The sequence below is a fragment of the Alternaria rosae genome, assembly GCF_020736505.1.
Source record: "Alternaria rosae strain MPI-PUGE-AT-0040 chromosome Unknown BKA58scaffold_4, whole genome shotgun sequence".
NCBI classification, from domain to species: Eukaryota; Fungi; Ascomycota; class Dothideomycetes; order Pleosporales; family Pleosporaceae; genus Alternaria; species Alternaria rosae.
The window spans coordinates 400,771-417,355 of record NW_025763573.1 but is presented as its reverse complement, the minus strand read 5'-3'; the positions used below and the strand labels follow the sequence as shown (position 1 = coordinate 417,355).

General features: G+C 52.5%; 7 protein-coding genes across 7 annotated transcripts; 4 read left to right on the top strand and 3 right to left on the bottom strand.

The window, feature by feature from the left end:
• Positions 1 to 51: 51 nt before the first annotated feature.
• On the top strand, positions 52 to 5,240 carry BKA58DRAFT_468078 (uncharacterized protein). The gene is made up of 5 exons (XM_046175091.1): positions 52 to 217; positions 281 to 470; positions 644 to 1,381; positions 1,432 to 1,706; positions 3,111 to 5,240. Exons 1-5 carry the CDS (start codon positions 188 to 190, stop codon positions 4,995 to 4,997), a joined length of 3,120 nt encoding a protein of 1,039 aa, XP_046025846.1. The 5' UTR covers positions 52 to 187; the 3' UTR covers positions 4,998 to 5,240.
• Positions 5,241 to 5,258: 18 nt separating this feature from the next.
• Positions 5,259 to 6,134, bottom strand: BKA58DRAFT_381676 (uncharacterized protein). The gene is made up of 3 exons (XM_046170029.1): positions 5,794 to 6,134; positions 5,529 to 5,720; positions 5,259 to 5,461 (listed from the first exon to the last, which is right to left on the bottom strand). Exons 1-3 carry the CDS (start codon positions 5,992 to 5,994, stop codon positions 5,366 to 5,368), a joined length of 489 nt encoding a protein of 162 aa, XP_046025845.1. The 5' UTR covers positions 5,995 to 6,134; the 3' UTR covers positions 5,259 to 5,365.
• Positions 6,135 to 7,393: 1,259 nt separating this feature from the next.
• Positions 7,394 to 8,295, bottom strand: BKA58DRAFT_400519 (uncharacterized protein; the record flags this gene model as incomplete). Its single annotated transcript, XM_046171598.1, has 3 exons — positions 7,394 to 7,412; positions 7,466 to 8,207; positions 8,259 to 8,295. The coding sequence occupies 3 exons, from the start codon at positions 8,293 to 8,295 to the stop codon at positions 7,394 to 7,396; spliced, it is 798 nt and encodes a 265-aa protein (XP_046025844.1).
• Positions 8,296 to 9,753: 1,458 nt separating this feature from the next.
• BKA58DRAFT_141996 (uncharacterized protein) lies at positions 9,754 to 10,405 on the top strand. Its single transcript, XM_046164610.1, has one exon. The coding sequence runs from the start codon at positions 9,882 to 9,884 to the stop codon at positions 10,260 to 10,262; it is 381 nt and encodes a 126-aa protein (XP_046025843.1). The 5' UTR covers positions 9,754 to 9,881; the 3' UTR covers positions 10,263 to 10,405.
• A 495-nt stretch (positions 10,406 to 10,900) lies between these two features.
• On the top strand, positions 10,901 to 11,954 carry BKA58DRAFT_141663 (uncharacterized protein). Its single transcript, XM_046164609.1, has 2 exons — positions 10,901 to 11,064; positions 11,124 to 11,954. The coding sequence occupies exon 2, from the start codon at positions 11,130 to 11,132 to the stop codon at positions 11,913 to 11,915; it is 786 nt and encodes a 261-aa protein (XP_046025842.1). The 5' UTR covers positions 10,901 to 11,064; positions 11,124 to 11,129; the 3' UTR covers positions 11,916 to 11,954.
• A 1,091-nt stretch (positions 11,955 to 13,045) lies between these two features.
• Positions 13,046 to 13,304, top strand: BKA58DRAFT_438375 (uncharacterized protein; the record flags this gene model as incomplete). Its single annotated transcript, XM_046173582.1, has 2 exons — positions 13,046 to 13,094; positions 13,159 to 13,304. The coding sequence occupies 2 exons, from the start codon at positions 13,046 to 13,048 to the stop codon at positions 13,302 to 13,304; spliced, it is 195 nt and encodes a 64-aa protein (XP_046025841.1).
• Positions 13,305 to 14,437: 1,133 nt separating this feature from the next.
• Positions 14,438 to 16,311, bottom strand: BKA58DRAFT_455791 (uncharacterized protein; the record flags this gene model as incomplete). The annotated part of the gene is made up of 2 exons (XM_046174570.1): positions 14,438 to 15,288; positions 15,339 to 16,311. The coding sequence occupies 2 exons, from the start codon at positions 16,309 to 16,311 to the stop codon at positions 14,438 to 14,440; spliced, it is 1,824 nt and encodes a 607-aa protein (XP_046025840.1).
• Positions 16,312 to 16,585: the final 274 nt, after the last annotated feature.

Here is a 16,585-nt window from a genome sequence, read left to right as displayed (position 1 = left end):
CCTGCCACGACTGACGACGATGGATGCACGAGCCACTGCAAAGGCTTAGCGGCTAGACTGAAATTACGGTGGACTGTGCACGCAGATTTCCTACAGCCCCGCCTCCCTCAACCCAACCAGCCTTTTTTCTTCACAACTCCTGTTTTCCACACACTGATTGTTAAGCTCAACCACGAACTCTACAATCATGTCTTTCGGAAAGCTCTACAGCTACTCGGTACGTCGTCGCACACAGGCACGCGAAACTGCAACGCAATGAGTCCTAACAGCAATCCAACAGGGTAACCCGCGTACCACCTCCCTCCTGGCCGTCGCGAAGGAGAATGGTCTCGACATCGAGTTCGTCGACACTGAGCCAGCCAAGGGTGTCTCTGAGGACTACCTGAAGCTCAACAAGCTCGGCAAGGTCCCTACCTTCGAGGGCGCTGACGGCTTTGTCCTCTCCGAGTGCATCGCCATCGCTGTCTACCGTAAGTGCTACCCCGCCTGTTCGCTCCTCCCTGCATAATATGATGTCGAATGTTATCATTCAGTTATCCCTGTCTGAAAACTATTGTTGAAAACCTACTATTCTGATTTGCCTTTACCTCATCTACTCCGTCTGTCCAAGTTTTGGTGGTGACTCAGAGCTGACGGATTCCAGTTGCCTCGCAAAACGAGAAGACCAGCCTTCTCGGCAAGACCAAGCAGGACTACGCCACCATCCTGCGATGGATGTCCTTTGCCAACACTGAGGTCCTCTCTCCCCTCGGTGGCTGGTTCCGCCCCATCCTCGGCCGCGACCCTTACAACAAGAAGAGCGTCGACGAGTCCCAGAAGGCCGCCCTCAAGGCCGTCCACGTCATTGAGGAGCACCTCCTTACACACACCTACCTCGTCGGTGAGCGCCTGACTCTTGCCGATATCTTCGCTGCTAGCATCCTTGCCCGCGGCTTCCAATACTTCTTCGACAAGCAATGGCGCGACTCCAACCCCAACACTACCCGTTGGTACGAGACCGTCTACAACCAGTCCAGCTACTCCGCTGTCGCCCCCAAGCTCGAGTTCATCTCCGAGGCGTTGAAGAACGTCGCACCTAAGAAGGAGGGTGGTGAGAAGAAGAAGGAGCAGCCCAAGGCCGCCCCTAAGCCCAAGAAGGAGGAGGCTGAGGAGGAAGAGGAGGCACCAGCTGCCCCTAAGCCCAAGCACCCTCTCGAGGCTCTGCCCAAGGCCACATTCGTCCTTGACGACTGGAAGCGCAAGTACTCCAACGAGGAGACCCGTGAGGTTGCCCTCCCCTGGTTCTGGGAGAACGCCAACTTCGAGGAGTACTCCATCTACAAGGTTGACTACAAGTACAACGATGAGTTGACCCTCACCTTCATGACCGCCAACCTGATCGGTAAGTCAAATCACCTGTATTCTGAGTAGTCTGGTTGCTAATTTCTTTAGGTGGTTTCTTCACCCGTCTCGAGGCAAGCCGCAAGTACCTCTTCGGCTGCTGCTCCGTATACGGAGAGACCAACAACTCCATCGTCACTGGTGCGTTCATCGTCCGTGGCCAGGATGCTCTCCCCGCCTTCGATGTCGCTCCTGATGTCGAGAGCTACGAGTTCACCAAGCTCGACCCCACCAAGGAGGAGGACAAGGAGTTCGTCAACGACCAGTGGTCGTGGGACAAGCCCATCACCGTCAACGGAAAGTCCTACGAGTGGGCCGACGGAAAGGTGTTCAAGTAAACACTTCGCCTTCTTTTTGAAGTGTTTGCTTTGGTTTATGATGCGGACGATTAACGAACTGGCATGGGTATGGATAGGATGACGGATGAGGATTCATGAGATCACGCTGGGCAGCCCTGGTGGATCAGCGATACTGCCATAGCCGTTAGAGGCTCAAAATGCTGCACAAGAAGTTCATGATACCCAACACACAATATTGTCCCGATGCTGTGACGTCTGTTGTCCTTCTGCTTTGCTGCTCGCGTGACGTGCATGTGATGGGTCTCAAGCGTTTCTATGCGACTGCGTTGTTTATCGCGCACTCAACAGATAACGAAGAGTTTGTCTTCCCTGCCACTACGTTGCCTAGCAGCTGTCAGGTGTTCTCGACCCCAGATCTGGGCTCGAACTGGGGTGGGGCCAACAAAGTCGTGGCTTGTCGAGCCGAGCCTGTCATTGGTTACAAGAGACAAGGAAATAGCCCTAGCCAACCGCCGAAGCCGTCCAACGAAGGCTGGAAAGAACGGCGGCGTGGGCAAGCGCATGAGGCACATGCATGTCTTTGATCCTCGAGTCCTCACCTCAATCTCCATCTTGTCGACTTTTACAACTGAACCGAGCCGAGATTGCGGTCCCGCGACGGAACTATCACGGTGACATTCGCGCGCACGGCCAAACACAGCCATCATCACAAGGCACGCCTGAGCTGAGCGCGGGCGTTTTGTCGTCATTCGCTCATTGCTTTGCGACAATCGGTATCTTTTTTTGCGCAACGGAGGAAGCGTTGGAATCGGAACACCAGGATTAGCGCGACACGAACTGCGCAATCATTGCGCACATAATTCCGGCTTCCTGCGTTATCAGTTGGTGGATCGTGCTCTGGACGACGGAACGGCAGCCATCGGTTCACGCAAGTGTAACCTGTAACGGTAACAGAACAAACTGGTGATCTGACTTTGCGCTACAGAAACGCAACGCAAGGATTGAGCACAAAAAAGTTTTCTGGCCTTAAAGGTGGAAGGTGCGAAGGAGGAGAATCTCCTTGTTGAATCTTGACGCAAACAGAAGCTTGTAAGGAAAGAAAAAGTGGGTGTTGGGACAAAGAGCAAGCAAGATCAAACTGCGCCTGCGCATCTGAATACCAACTTTGGGAAAGAGAGACTAAGAAGATCCATCGGTTGAATTGGAAGAGGAAGACAAGAGGAACACCAAGGGAATGAAAGAAGATAGCGGAAGGGTGGTGAGGAGATCATCTGGAAATTCGGGAGAACCTGCGATCCAGGTCATTTGTCTAGTAGGTCTTTCCGTGCTAGTTGTGTTTGTCGATGTGGCTAGGGGCATGCATGGGATGTCGCATGTCGTGCAGGTCGACAAGCAGATGCGCCATCTTGCAATAAAGGCTAACACGAACAGGGCTCTGGAGGTGGACCAAGCGAAGACAATGTTACAGGCTTCCTCGTTCGATCAACAGCAACAAACTGGGCCAAGAACTCCGTCATAGCTGTGGATGCAGGCTCCCACCTTGCGTCGATTACCCGCATACTTGGTCAGGATTTCCCGCTTGTCTCTGATCCAGAACCGGCATTACCGGTCTCACAGAACGGTAATGGGAATGGGAATAGTAGTGATGCGCATATTGAGTCGCCATCGCCAGGCACTGGACATGTCTCGCTTTCCGACGAGGATTCTGGGCCTGAGACGCCAGACTCTGAGCAGGATGTACCCGTCACTATCACTACGCTGAAAAATGGTGCATTTGCGGGGTTACCCTTCCCACATCAAAGTGCTAGGGCAAATGCGCTACATGTTGTGAGAGAGCACATTTCGACTTATCTCATCACCCATCCACATCTCGACCATGTCTCAGGCTTCGTCATCAACACAGCAGCTTTCCACAACACATCTCGACCCAAGCGGTTAGCAGCACTACCATTCACCGTTAACGCGATCAAAAATCACATCTTCAACAACATCATCTGGCCTAACCTTACGGACGAGGATGGAGGCGTAGGACTAGTAACGTTCCAACGGCTTGCAGAAGGCGGGAACATTGCTCTTGGCGAAGGAAGCTCAAGAGGGTACATCGAAGTGTGTGACGGCCTAGGAGTAAAAGGCTTCAAAGTAAGCCACGGCCACTGCATGCAGGGACCTGGCCATGTACATCGCGGATCGAACGCCAACCTACTGGAGACCTCAGATCGACAAAATGCAAACCCTTCTCAATCCTATGGCCAATCAGACGGACTTGAAGGTCGTTCACAAAGCTTCTCCATGACTACACAAAGCGCACCCGGCACTCCAGGTTTCAGCGGAAGCACAGAAGCCGGCCGACGAGCCAGCGGCGTCACAGTTCCTCAACCCCATCAACCACCATCCCAGGATCACTGTGTGATCGACTCAACCGCCTACTTCATTCGCGCCGAGTCTACCCTCACAACTCCAAAACGCGAGATCCTCATCTTCGGCGACGTTGAACCAGACTCACTCTCTCTCTCCCCACGTACACATCAGATATGGACCGAAGCAGCTCCGAAAATCGCCGCCGGTACTCTCAAGGGCATCTTCATAGAAGTCTCGTACACAAACGCGCAAGCCGACGCCGTACTTTTCGGACACCTAGCACCTCGCCATCTACTCGAAGAACTCAGCTCCCTCGCAGCCATGGTAAAAGACAGCAAAAAGCAGCACGAGCGCGGCAAAGAAGAGCTTCGCTCACAGAAGAAAAAGAAGCGGAAGCGCGCCAGTGCAAGCAACAACCTGCAGCTCGAAAGCCTGACGTCCGTCGAGAACGGAAGGAAAGCAAAGATGGGCGGCTATCTAGGTGGAGTAGGCAAAGGGATAGATTCTCCCATTTCAACGACAAACCACTCGCAGACGGACGATGAAGTTATGAGCGACTTCCCGCTTTCGAGGGGTGATACGGGAACGAACACACCTGTTCCTTTTCCGCCGCCACTGCAGCATCATCAGTCTCTTCAGCGGCAACAGGATCAGCCACAGGATCAACAAAATGGCACCCCCGGGCCACCTCCATCTCATCCTTCAGCACCAGCGGCTTTCAGTCTGTCATCTGTCTCCGCTGAGCACAACCGCGCCATGCTATCTGCGGCATTCGACTCTCCGCTCAAAGGCGTAAAGGTCGTTATCATTCACGTCAAGGACTCCTTCATGGATGGGCCCTTGGTTGGGGGACAGATCTTGAGAGAGCTGAGGGAAGGGGAGGAAGCGCTGCAAGAGCAAGGGAAGGGCTTGGGGTGTCAGTTCGAGGTTAGCGCTGCGGGGGAGAGTTATTGGTTCTAAAGGTATTGATGTGGGGTCTGGCAAGATCGGATTCAAGATGTCTGGGCTAGAGAGGAGTGTGGTTTGGCGTTTGGGGGATGAGCGTCGGCTTTGCTATGGGATTTCTTGGATACTTGGAGGTTACGACATATGTACGTGTTTGGGCGGCTGTTTTGAGTATTTTGGGGGGAAATGTGTTAGGGTTTGGATGAAATATGTAGCATCATAAGAATTGTATACCACTGCGTTTTGTTGACGTCGAAATTATCACATCCAGTTTGGAAAGACAGTAAAGCTTCCGTCTCGCATGGTTCCGTCTCGAAATTACGACACAAACCTCAGCGACGGCAGCGCTACCTTCACACCAGCATTTCCCACTCCCCACCCTATCATCTCCCAAACACAGGTTCCCTCCGCCTCCCCTGTCGCCGTATCCACCACTCCATCCCATCAACAACCGCCCTATTCCCAATCAAAAGCGCGCCCTATCCACAAAGTTAGCTCTCGTCCTTCCATTGCCTACACTCCGATCTAACAACTCCAGAGGCATACCGGTATACCAACAAACCACCACCCCGCAATCCACATCGCCGTATCCACGGTATAAAACGCGCCCACACACCCGGCAGCCCATATATTCACCGTCGTACAGCTCATCAGTCCACGCGTTAGGGGCGCGAAGCGGTGCCGTGCCCGGGGCCGGTGCCACAGGAAGAGCATGAGGGTGTGGAGGAGGATGCTTGACTATGGTAGGTAGATTAGTAAGGCGGTTTCTTAGTAGGTGAGGTGGAGATGGTATGTAGTGTGTTCAACGTACGGGAATGAACACAGTAGTTATGTAAATCACATTGAGATCGTGGATGTCTAGTCCGCCGATGGCCATGACTGCATTGCAAGCGTAGGCTATCACGACGCCGGTGGCAATCCAGTATGGGGTTGGATTCCATTTGATGTATGGTTGGCGTGGTGTTCGGGTTCGTTGCAGCACTAGCTCTGAGTCCGTGGCTATTTCCTCCATAGCGGACTGCTTATGTGTGAGATGGTGTGGAGACGGTGTGGGGGCATGCGCAGTGGTGCGAGGTGCGAGGTGAAGGTAGATACATTGTGAAAACCACCGATATCCAGATATCGATGTGCTTAGCCATATGATAGATTGCTTATCACATCGTTACTCTTTGATAGGAAGGGTCTTGGCTGCTTGTGGTCGTTTCTTTGTCCCTGAACCGGTTTGACGAGGACGTTGCGGATGGTACCATGGTACTTATCTAGAATGCCGAATGAGTGACACGTCTTCTCTCGGCATATGCGTATCAACCCGTGCGTTGTGACTTTGTAGTAGATTTCACGGTGAGATCCGGCAATGCATATCTGTTTGTTTCATTGTTCCCCCAAAAAAATTCGAAGCTTTTCTACCAGCCGCATTGCATCAATCACCAATAACTCGCCCTCACACGATGCTACCACCATATTCATCACGCAACATGCACCCCAACTACGGCAGCAACTTAGGAAGCGGTTATGACAAAGAAGGCGATCTCGAGTCCGCGTCCTTCTCATCTCTTCCATCTTACACGAAGAGCCAGTTCTGCACAGTGCTACCCACACGGCGCGAACCGGTTCAAAAGCCCCGCCGGCGCTCGCTCATTCGGTCACCATCGGCAATCGTTGTGCTTATAATATACCTTATCGTAGCTGCTGTAGCACTATTTCTGGTCGATCCTCGCGATATTGCGGGGGTTATGCTAATGTGGGCCGTTTTCGTACCGGTAAGTCGCTTCTGTATGCCCGTTTCTCATCTAGCTACCCCAAACCCTGTATGAACAAGTCTTTACTAATTCATGTGAACAGATGGCAACCTGTTTCTTGTTTACGGGGTGCATGATTACACGCGATAAGCTTCCTGAGGATATGTCGCATTCCGTTCGATCGGCCATTCATCATTTCACCGGAACGACATACGTTGCAGGCTGTATCTTGGCGTATACGCTGTAAGAGAAAGATCAAGATGATGAGGGGAACTTTGTAGTAGCAGTAGGGCTATCGTGGTTCTTTTCCCTGCCGGTAAGTCTTTCTCTTCTGCGGCAGTGGAGGAAACACTTTGCACACATCGAACAATCTTACTAACGCACTTCTTTGTTCGCAGGTTGGGTTCATCATCTTGAATATCGGAATCGCTTTACTTATCAACAGATGCAAAAAGACGGAAAAGGAAGAGCCTTCCGAATAACCAGAAGATAAGGTGTTCTGCTTGTGACTGTTGGAAGATTGTTGACAAAAGAAGCGAGTAGGAAGACAAAAACTTAACGGGCACACAAGGTCAGGTGAGTTGCACGGAACGGTATCGAATGGATCACGAAATGAATGTTTTGGTGTTGTAGCACGCTATTGTAAACGACTCTGAGGACGTATCGGTACTTTCAAGCATAAGTTCGTTGCCTGTTATTACGTTAGCAATGTATGGATTAGAACAGGAATTGGAACCACCGTACGCGTAGCATTCCTTGCCATCGTCATAGGGGCGCGCTGGTGACCCAGCATCAACCTCCTGGTTCTTTGCCGCTCGACTTGAGATCGTTCGCTTCCTCTCTCCATAGATCGAGGCGGAAGCCCAAAGCAACCACATGATCCCGGCAATAACTCCATACGCGATGATCTGGCCTTGACTGGGAGCGAATCCGGTAAATGCGGGTGCATCCGATGCAAGCAGCAGGCCGAGACCACCGTTGATCATGCCCAGCGTGATCAAAATGCGTCCCAGCCAGAGGTGACCGTACGACCAGATAGTTCGGCGGCTGTGTTTCTTGAACTTGAGGTGGTGGATGAAGCCAAGTATGGGTTGAAAGAAAAGCAGAACAAACACGATGATGCCGATAATCGGGTGGTAATTGTCGAGCATGTTGACTGGGATGTTGTTGATCATCCACACCCCGAGACCGAATGCTGCGATGTACACAACATACGCAAAGAGTTGGAATATGCCATGGACGATCCAAACACCGCGAAACGATCCTAGTCGTATGAGAATCGATCCAACTGGGAAGAATAAGACAAAGGCCAGGGCTGCGAGGACACCATGGGCTACGATGATCTTATGTCGTGATTCTGATGAGAAGCCGCCACGGCCGCCACCGAACGATGAGCCGAAATCGTTGTCGCCGCTGTCACTACCTCCTCCAAATCCGCCTGGACCGTATTGACCACCGGGGCCATACTGCGCAGATACTGCGGTAGCTACTGTCATCTAGTCAATTGAGTCCTCAGGTTTCCGGGTTGGCTCCATACCTAAGCTAAGGAGCGTCGCTCGTGTGCTAAAAGTCATAGTGAAGATGTGAAATGACAAACAGCAACGCAAGATCGATTTGAAGGTCTTTCAAATCGATAGAAAGAAATATTGGCTACTTGATCTATTCTTACCTGCGACTGCTGATCTTACAACATCACCCACGACACGAGCCGAACAGCCCAAATCGATGATTCACGTCTGAAAGTGACACAGATGACGCTGTTTAGAACAGGAAATGGTCGAGCTTACGCGTTTCCGCAGCTTTTTCGTGTGTTTCGAGTGGTGGACATTGATGTGCTAGTCTGACTTGGGGCCGGGGTGCACATGGTGGAGAGCCGGAAGTAAGATGTCGGCAAAACATGTTGGGAAAGCACCGACTCCCATGGTGTGACGAGTGCCTCAGGCAGAAGATGTCGTTGACGTCGATACAGGATTAGTAAGGTCGTCTCATGGAGGCCTGGATGGTTCAGCCTTCCTGAGCATGTGTTTGCGCGACGTGCCTGTAGCCTTGCGCAGGCACGCGTCTGACTCGCTTGACTTGGCTAGCATTAGCATGATCTTTCGTTCGCGGGTGTAGGCAGCGACTAGGCGACAAATCTTTGGAGCTGCTCTTCCAAGTTTGCTGCGAACATGGTCGCAGGTCGGGTGGCCAGACAGATAGTGAGAGGTGCGATCGCGATCGATTACTGGTCACCCGTGTGGCTAGTGTGGCAGATGACGCGAGTAATGACCTGGGAAGCCTGTGCGAATGTCTTTCTCATCAAAAACTTCATCCCATGTTAACACATAGTATAACTTCCGGGTTCACGTTCACCGTCTAGTCGACATGGCGGTCGGCAACGTGATGTGGCATCCCCACGCAGCGCATCCCGTCGCCCTCGACCCCATGGCGGTCAGAGCGCGGTCGAGGTTTTCCATCCGCCCTCCGCGATCCTGGGCTGTCGCATGGCCAGGCACATGTCGGTCGTTCAACAGGTACAAGTCCTGCATGCGCTTGTCTGTAGTCATTTGTCCCCGGTGTTCGCGGTGACTGATGCATAGCCCCAGTTTGCAAGAGTCCCGTGGTAGTAAGAGAAGGCAGAGTAGCGCACCGCCACGGTTGTGCACATCACGCGCGCGCGCTCTTTCTCCGTATGGATGTCGTCAGAGTTGTGAGTCGAAGAAGCAAAAGAAGGTGAAACAAGGAAATTGCGATGAGTTGGAGCAAAGAGAGGTGAAGACTCTGTGGAGACATGAGTTGTGCATGCCCAGCGCGAGGATGACTCCTGCAGGTCCCGAATTTCGGCGATGCCCTGGGACCAATCATGCGCGGGCACGGGTGCAATAGTGGGCCTGCATTCGCTGTCATCTAGGCTGTGATCTAGCATCTTCCTTCTCCCCGTCACACCATCGTGCGGCTCTGAGTCACTCTGCAGCCTACTGACATCCTTGACTTAGCTTGTACCTGCATACGTGATTCAATGTCATCCCATGTATATAAGGCTGGGTAGGTATCTTGCTCCTATGCTTGACTCTCCTGAGACTATCAGCCGCCTTTGCGGCTTTTCGCCCCACCACTCTCCATCTCTCCTCAACCCTATTATTACTTATTCACACATCCACAAGAACTTGAAATAGACGACATGGGCAAACGTCACAACAGAAAACGAACTAGAAGCCGTCCTCGGAACCGCAACAACAACCACGACAATTCACCTCCGCAAGCCATCAACCACACTCGAAGCGAGTCGGTCAGCACTACCTCTTCAACTCTCTCCGCAACCAGCTCCTGTTTCCACCCTCAAAGCTATCCGAATGCGAGTGCCAGTGCGAACCACTGGCAGCAAACTTACACCGCATGGCAAACCCGGCTTCGACTACAACAGGAGCAGGAGCAAGAGTTAGAGACTCAACGACTGCGCATCTTTGGTGGACTACCGGAGGATGAGAGGACCTTGATGGAGCCGATGCTCAAGGTGGTTACGGATCTTTTTGATGGTTTCTACGATTACGAAGATCCGTGATGATTAGAGTGCTGGTTCTTTGCACATCTCTACTCCTGCGCATGGGCATCCATTTCAACGGACGATACATGTTTTTTACGACGAACACGACACGAATTAACGACCAAACCAACGATGACTCTGGTAGCCAGCCGGGGGCGTGGGACAACATCTGGGCACGGACTCGAAGCAGATCAGACAGCACCTGCGTCGGCCCAACTGGGTCGGCCCGCAAGCGCTGTCTGGTTGGTTCAACATTGCTCAGCCCTAGGACTCCGGCTTCACGCATAGGCGGCGGAATCGAAGACTATGGTGGAAGAGACAGCTGGATGCACGCCTGATGCATGTGCTCGCTCGAGTTCTGAACTCGCGGGCATGTGCTATTGGCTAGAGCGTCGCTGTCTCTGAGGATGGCGGAAAGAAACGAAGGACGCGCATGCGTATTGGTGGAGGAGTCATCTTGGTTAGGAGGAATGTTGTACATCTGCAGCTCTCTGCAAGGCAGACAAATGTCCGATTAGTTTATCAATATTTCTTTAATTAATCTAAATTTTACACAAGTAGCCACACCCTCTTGCAATATCCATGAGTTCTTTCCCTCGCTGAGGTGTAACTGCCTTGAGTTGCCGCTCCGCCTCCAGAGCTTTGACGTTTTACTAGTCTATAATTGGTACATATTCATACAACACTCTTTGAGCTTTAGCTACTTCTCACTGTCAATACTATCAACTGCTTCAGAGTTTAATCCTGCTTTGCACACAACGACTGTCCAGGAGACTGACCGACTTTGCGCAACTCTTATCCGACCAACTCCAAGATACAAGTAGGTGTTGTCAAGTATGTGCGTCCGGTTCACTAAACTGACGAGCGACTATCTTCTAGCCAGCGATGACGGACACCGAAGGATTCCGGTTCCTTGACCTCTCCAAGGACATCCACCTCGAGATCTACGACCTTTTCCTTGCCGAAACGCGTTGCTATACAGTACAAACGATACGTGGGCGAGCCATCCCGCGCATTAGCGTTGCCACAAAGCGCATCCCATGCATGGGACTGCTCACTACCTGCCGACAGATATATCACGAAGTCTCTAGCATGCTGGCTTCAAAGTTGGATAGCGAGCCACTTCGTATTTGTACGAATTGGGAAGAAATGTGTATCCCCACTATGAATCTTCTGATGGTTTGTACACCAGCATTTGTCACCGTCGATGATCCTGTCTCACGCGTCGAGCGCTACCATTCCAGCGGCCAGGTCGGCCTCCAAACTCCGAATCTGCGCGAAGTCCTTCTTCTTCACAACGCAATGCCCAGTGGCCCAAAGCTCAAAGTCGAGTTCACCGTTGAGCTTGATGATGAGCTTCTACGTCCTGGAAATCTACAGTCGATGAAAGAAGCTGTTCAGATATTCTACCGCTGGCTTGGAGAGATGAACAACAATCAGTTGCTCATTTCTGAAGGCAGTCCCATTGATATTACAATCCGGCCTAAGCCGAAGACAGAAACAAGCAAGAAATTACTGATCAGGGAGCGACTGTTCGATAATGAAGCGTTCCCGAAGGAGTTCTGGATAGGGAAGATGTGGACTTGTCAGGTCGGTGAGTGCATGACGGAGAGCGAGTGGCAACGCAACTGGGAGGAAGGCAAGCATTTCGGAAAGTTGGAGCGGATGTAGCAGCTACATGACTTCGCAGGAGATCATGACACAGGAGAAGGGGTGGCTGGACTAAAGTTACAAATGGTTGAGGCACCGCTACCGGATTACAGTGTAATGAGCCGCCCACCAAGGACGTTTCAGTAGGGAAACCTCTTTCAGGTCTCTTGAAATCGACACACAAGTAAGGATTGGAAATTCAGAAAGCCTTTCATAAATACCTGTCCTCTTTTGGTGCGTGTAGTTAAAAGGAGGCTGTGAGAAACGCTTCTGCCAAAGCATTGGTAATGGCCTCGCAAGACATCCGAATACCGCCTTTAGCAATCAGATATCTCGGGCTATATCAAATCGAAGGCTTGAGAATGTAGCGCATTGATGCTTCAACATCCAAAGTGACCAAATTCGTCATTGCCTCGATGGCACTGTTCCACCACCCTCGTTCTCCCTCCACCGTGGAATCCACTTACAAGCAATAAAGACCCCATCACTATAAACAGGAACCCCAAAATCGTAAAGCGCAGCTAACTAAAGCAGGCTTACGTACCCACCGTGCGCACAAACCCGGCTGAGCGGTCGCTACACTATCGTACGACCCTCGCCAACGGTCACCCCACACGCATCCCGGCAACGCCCGAACACGGTGTCCTTGCTGCCTGTGTCTCGCCACCGAAACTCTTTGGTCGTGAATCGCAGAAGCGTATCAGACGATGTGATCGTATATTCGGGGATATCGACCAATGGTTTTGTAGACCGTCTGTCGTGTCTCGCGATTCTGGGAGCTAGGTTGGAGTTCTTGCATGTTGGCACGAGGTGCATGCCTCGATGCTGGTATCGTTGGATCACGCAACCAGCTGTGTGAGGAGAGGATTGTAATCATCGGCAGGCACCGCAATCGCGATTATTGCTTCAAGGAATCGTGATGAATATAAGGTAAATGGGTTTCTTTCGTTGGTGTTCATCATCTGCATCCAGTCACATCCATCTTCAGCTATACAACTCTATCTACCTTCAACGTCTCATATCACACATACACTATAAGCCTCTTGCACAAAAGTAGCCAAGAATCTTTCCCATCTTACCGATCAGCAAAGACGCCCACATAACAAATCGACAATCCAACAACTCCTAGCATATAGGACCAACCAACCAAGATGCCAGCAGTACCAAGATCCTACCTTCCCTCCTTCGCTGCCTTCTTAGGTAAGTCTACCATCTCTGTCTCTCTCTCAATCATATCCGGCATGAAACTAATGAATCACTTCAGCATTCGGCATAACCTACACCACAATCGTCGCAGCAAAAGAAGGCGCAGCCGTCGACGGCGCGCGAACCCGCTGGCAAGACCAACATGCACGAGCAAGGAATGCTTTGAGCGGGGGTATGACTCTAGTGGACATGGAGAGGAAGTAACATGTTTCTGAAGAACGCGGAAGAGAGAAGAGAGAAGGGTGTACCGTTCAGATTTATGTATGTACTAGGGTAACAGGAGTTTTAGGTCTTGTCTATGCAGCTGTAGGACTAAAGTCCGCAATATATTTCATTTCATCATCTTCAACGAACATACATCCTTTGTCGCCTGTCTCTGTTTAGATATCCTTCTTCTGCAGAAGTTTACATTGCCTACCCTCCCCATCCATCCTCGCAACAACATACCCCCACCTCCTCTCCCTCATATACCACCCTCCTCTGCCACCCTCCACATACTGATCCCTACCATCCACTCATACTATCTTCATTATACCCCCAGGGTGCCCCCCTATAGCAATCTACCCAGTATACCTATCGGCAGTCAATGATAGTACCCGGCGCATGAATCCCCGTGTTTTAGAACGCTTTAGGTAGGTTGTCAAGTTGTGTTGGAGGGGCTCGTTACAATGAGGAATGTGGAACGCGGAATGTGACGTTGAAGACATATTAAAAACGGTTGTCGGGATGCGATATCGGTATGCAGGGTAAAGGTGCAGGGGATGTGCATTGGATTGGGGAAGGATGCAGATACGAGTACGTGGAAGGGCGGAGGGTTCGGGTGGTTAATCTGGGTAAAGAGTGTAGGGCAGAGGCGATGTGGGGGGTAAGAAGGATTAGGACCGGGCGGATGGACGGATGGAACATACGGTGATACTGTCGCTGGTAGATGAGAAGAGAACATCACAGTCAAGCATGTTGGACAAGTAGTAACTTCATCACTATATTCAATCCCACATCCGCCTCCACGTGACCCCAGTTTCGACTGCTTCATCGCCCCAACAGACCTTGGGGTCAGAATATATCTACAAGAAAACCTATTGCCATGGAACGCCATTCAGAACAGGATCAAGGTACGCATGAGAACTATCGCGCAGTACCGAAAGACAAAGGAAAGCAGGAGAAGGCCTACTCGCTGATTGCGGCTGAAACCCAAGTCGCACGTCGGAAGAGCCGACTTGGATATATATGATCAAACAAAGGGAATCGTACAATCATGTAGGACAGTCTATGAAAAACGAAGTCGCTGCAGTGTTCGCGAAAAGAAGATCAGAAGGGACAAATTGTAGAGTCATTGGCTATAAGTCAAACGACGATGTGATGTCGGCTAATCTTTGCATGGCGGGGCTCATGGCAGCAATCCTTTTCGCCAGACGCTCTGCTAGAAGTGTCTCGTTCGCTTCGTCTGAGATGACTAGCGAGTAGTGTGCGAAAGCCTTCTCGGGATTGGTGAAGAGCGTCTCGTGGTCCTCAAGCGGTGCGGCGGCAGTGGTGGAAGGGGCGGACGAGGAGTAGTACAGGTCATACTCAGCATCTACCTCTTCGGTCTCGTCGACGACGGCGGGAGCGGTGGGCTCAGACTGGACGGGGCGCTCAATCACGGGGTAGTCGGCCTTGACCTCCTCGACAGTCGAGTCGTCCTCGGCGTTCAGGATAGCGCTGTATCCCTTGCCAGACATGGCCTCGATGTCGAGGGGGTTGGTGGGGCCCTCAGGCAGCTCAGTGACGGCGAAAGCAACTGGTTGCTGGAAGTTGAAGCCGTTGTTAGCACCCCAGTTGTTGCCATTGTTGGTGTTCAGGTTGAGCATAGCAAAGTCGAGTTGGGGCTCGGGGACCATGGTCATACCAACGTGGGTGTTCTCGGCCTGCGACATGCCGTTGAACTGCTGTTGTTGGAACTGAGTGGGGGCAGGAGCAGCGGCGACGGGTGCTGCGGTTGATGGCATGGAGGTCATGGGGGCCTTGGCTTGGAGTGACTCATCACGAGAGAGCTCCTCGAGGAAGGGAGTAAAGGCCTGGTGGCGGAGCAGACGCTCGATGAAAGCGCGCGAGCGGGCGTTCTCCTCCATGAGAAGGCGGTTCTGGGAGCGTAGTTCGTTGGCCTCGTTGACCTTCATGGCAACCTCGCCTTCGAGCTGACCAATGTATTCTGGTAGTGTTAGTCGATGTTGCAAGTGTAGTGGTGCCGATGTAGCTTACCCTTCCTTCTCGAGCGGAAAGCGCGAGCTGAGACCTTGTTACGGAGCTGGCGGCGCTCCTTGGAGCTGAGCTTCTTGCCCTCCTCGGACGCAAGCAGCCTCTCGTCCTCGTCCATGTCCTCTTCGTCCTTCTTAGCACGGATAATGTGGGGGAGGAGGCCTTGGTTGTCGTTGGCCATGTTGGCAGACGCGTTCTGGCTGTCGGCCCGGATCTGTGCGACGACACGGGTGATCATCTCTTCGGTGTGGGCGTCGCTGAGCGGGCTTGAGGTCTTGCGGCTGGCCGAGCTGGTGGAGGCCATGCGATTCTGTTGCTGTTGTTGGGCTTGCTGCTGCTGCTGTTGTTGTTGCTGTTGCTGGAGGGCCTGCTGTTGCTTCTGGTGGGCCAACTGTTGTGCGCGCTGCTGCTGGGCCTGCGCCTGCGCCTTGGCCATGGCAGCCTGCTGTTGATGCATACCGGGCCAGACCCTGACGTTGGTAACCTCCTCTTGTGTGATGGCGCTTGGGTCGACGAAGTCGTCCTGCGAAGCCTCGTTGAAGACGAAGCTGTTCTGACGGTAGTCGACGCCCATGTTCATGCCAACGTCCATGGGCAGGCCGTTGTTCCAGGCGCCGTCCATCATAGAGTCGCCGCCCATCATGGCCATCTCGTCCAAGCCAGTGGACGAGAACATGGGGAAGCCGGTGTTGTAGCCGGCGTTAAGGCCGGGAAGGGAGCCAGAGGGCAGGCCGGTTTGCTGCTTGAAGCGCTCGTACTCGTGGCTGGGCTTTGCGGGCGTCTGGAGGTCGTCGTCAATGTTTGTGCTGGTGGGACTGGCCATAGTCGATGTCGCACTGGACTCCCGCTTCAGAGTGGCAGGCTGCGTGGGCGAGGGCATCTGGCCAAAGTCGAAGAACTCATTGGGGTCGACGCATTGGTTCGGGTGGCCGTTGAAGGGGGCCATGGTCATGGCAGGCTGGACTGCGGTAGCCATGTCGCTATTGTTTATTCGACTGCTGGGGAGTCGCTGATCGTGTTTGAGCGGTCCTTAGGCAGGCAAGCGGCAGTCTTGGGGTGTTGTGTTGCGGGCACTTGGGTGGGTGACAGGAGCGGTTAGCCTGCTGGAAAGTCGTCGTCAGCTCGACGCTGGGCCGGTTCTGCCGGAAGTGTGGCTGTGCCGTGGGATCCGCGCCTCCTGCGAGCACGTTTGTTGCGGTGATGGAGCGAGTGTTTTGGTGGTAGAAGTTTGTGTCGTTAATGGTGATGCA

Coding starts and splice junctions, on each gene's coding strand:
- BKA58DRAFT_468078 (XM_046175091.1), top strand. CDS start 188: ATGTCTTTCGGAAAGCTCTACAGCTACTCG. Junction 218..280: donor GAAAGCTCTACAGCTACTCG/GTACGTCGTCGC, acceptor GCAATCCAACAG/GGTAACCCGCGTACCACCTC. Junction 1,707..3,110: donor ACGAGTGGGCCGACGGAAAG/GTGTTCAAGTAA, acceptor TAACACGAACAG/GGCTCTGGAGGTGGACCAAG.
- BKA58DRAFT_381676 (XM_046170029.1), bottom strand. CDS start 5,994: ATGGAGGAAATAGCCACGGACTCAGAGCTAGTGCTGCAACGAACCCGA. Junction 5,721..5,793: donor TAACTACTGTGTTCATTCCC/GTACGTTGAACA, acceptor TACCTACCATAG/TCAAGCATCCTCCTCCACAC. Junction 5,462..5,528: donor GGTGGTTTGTTGGTATACCG/GTATGCCTCTGG, acceptor CTTTGTGGATAG/GGCGCGCTTTTGATTGGGAA.
- BKA58DRAFT_141996 (XM_046164610.1), top strand. CDS start 9,882: ATGGGCAAACGTCACAACAGAAAACGAACTAGAAGCCGTCCTCGGAAC.
- BKA58DRAFT_141663 (XM_046164609.1), top strand. CDS start 11,130: ATGACGGACACCGAAGGATTCCGGTTCCTTGACCTCTCCAAGGACATC.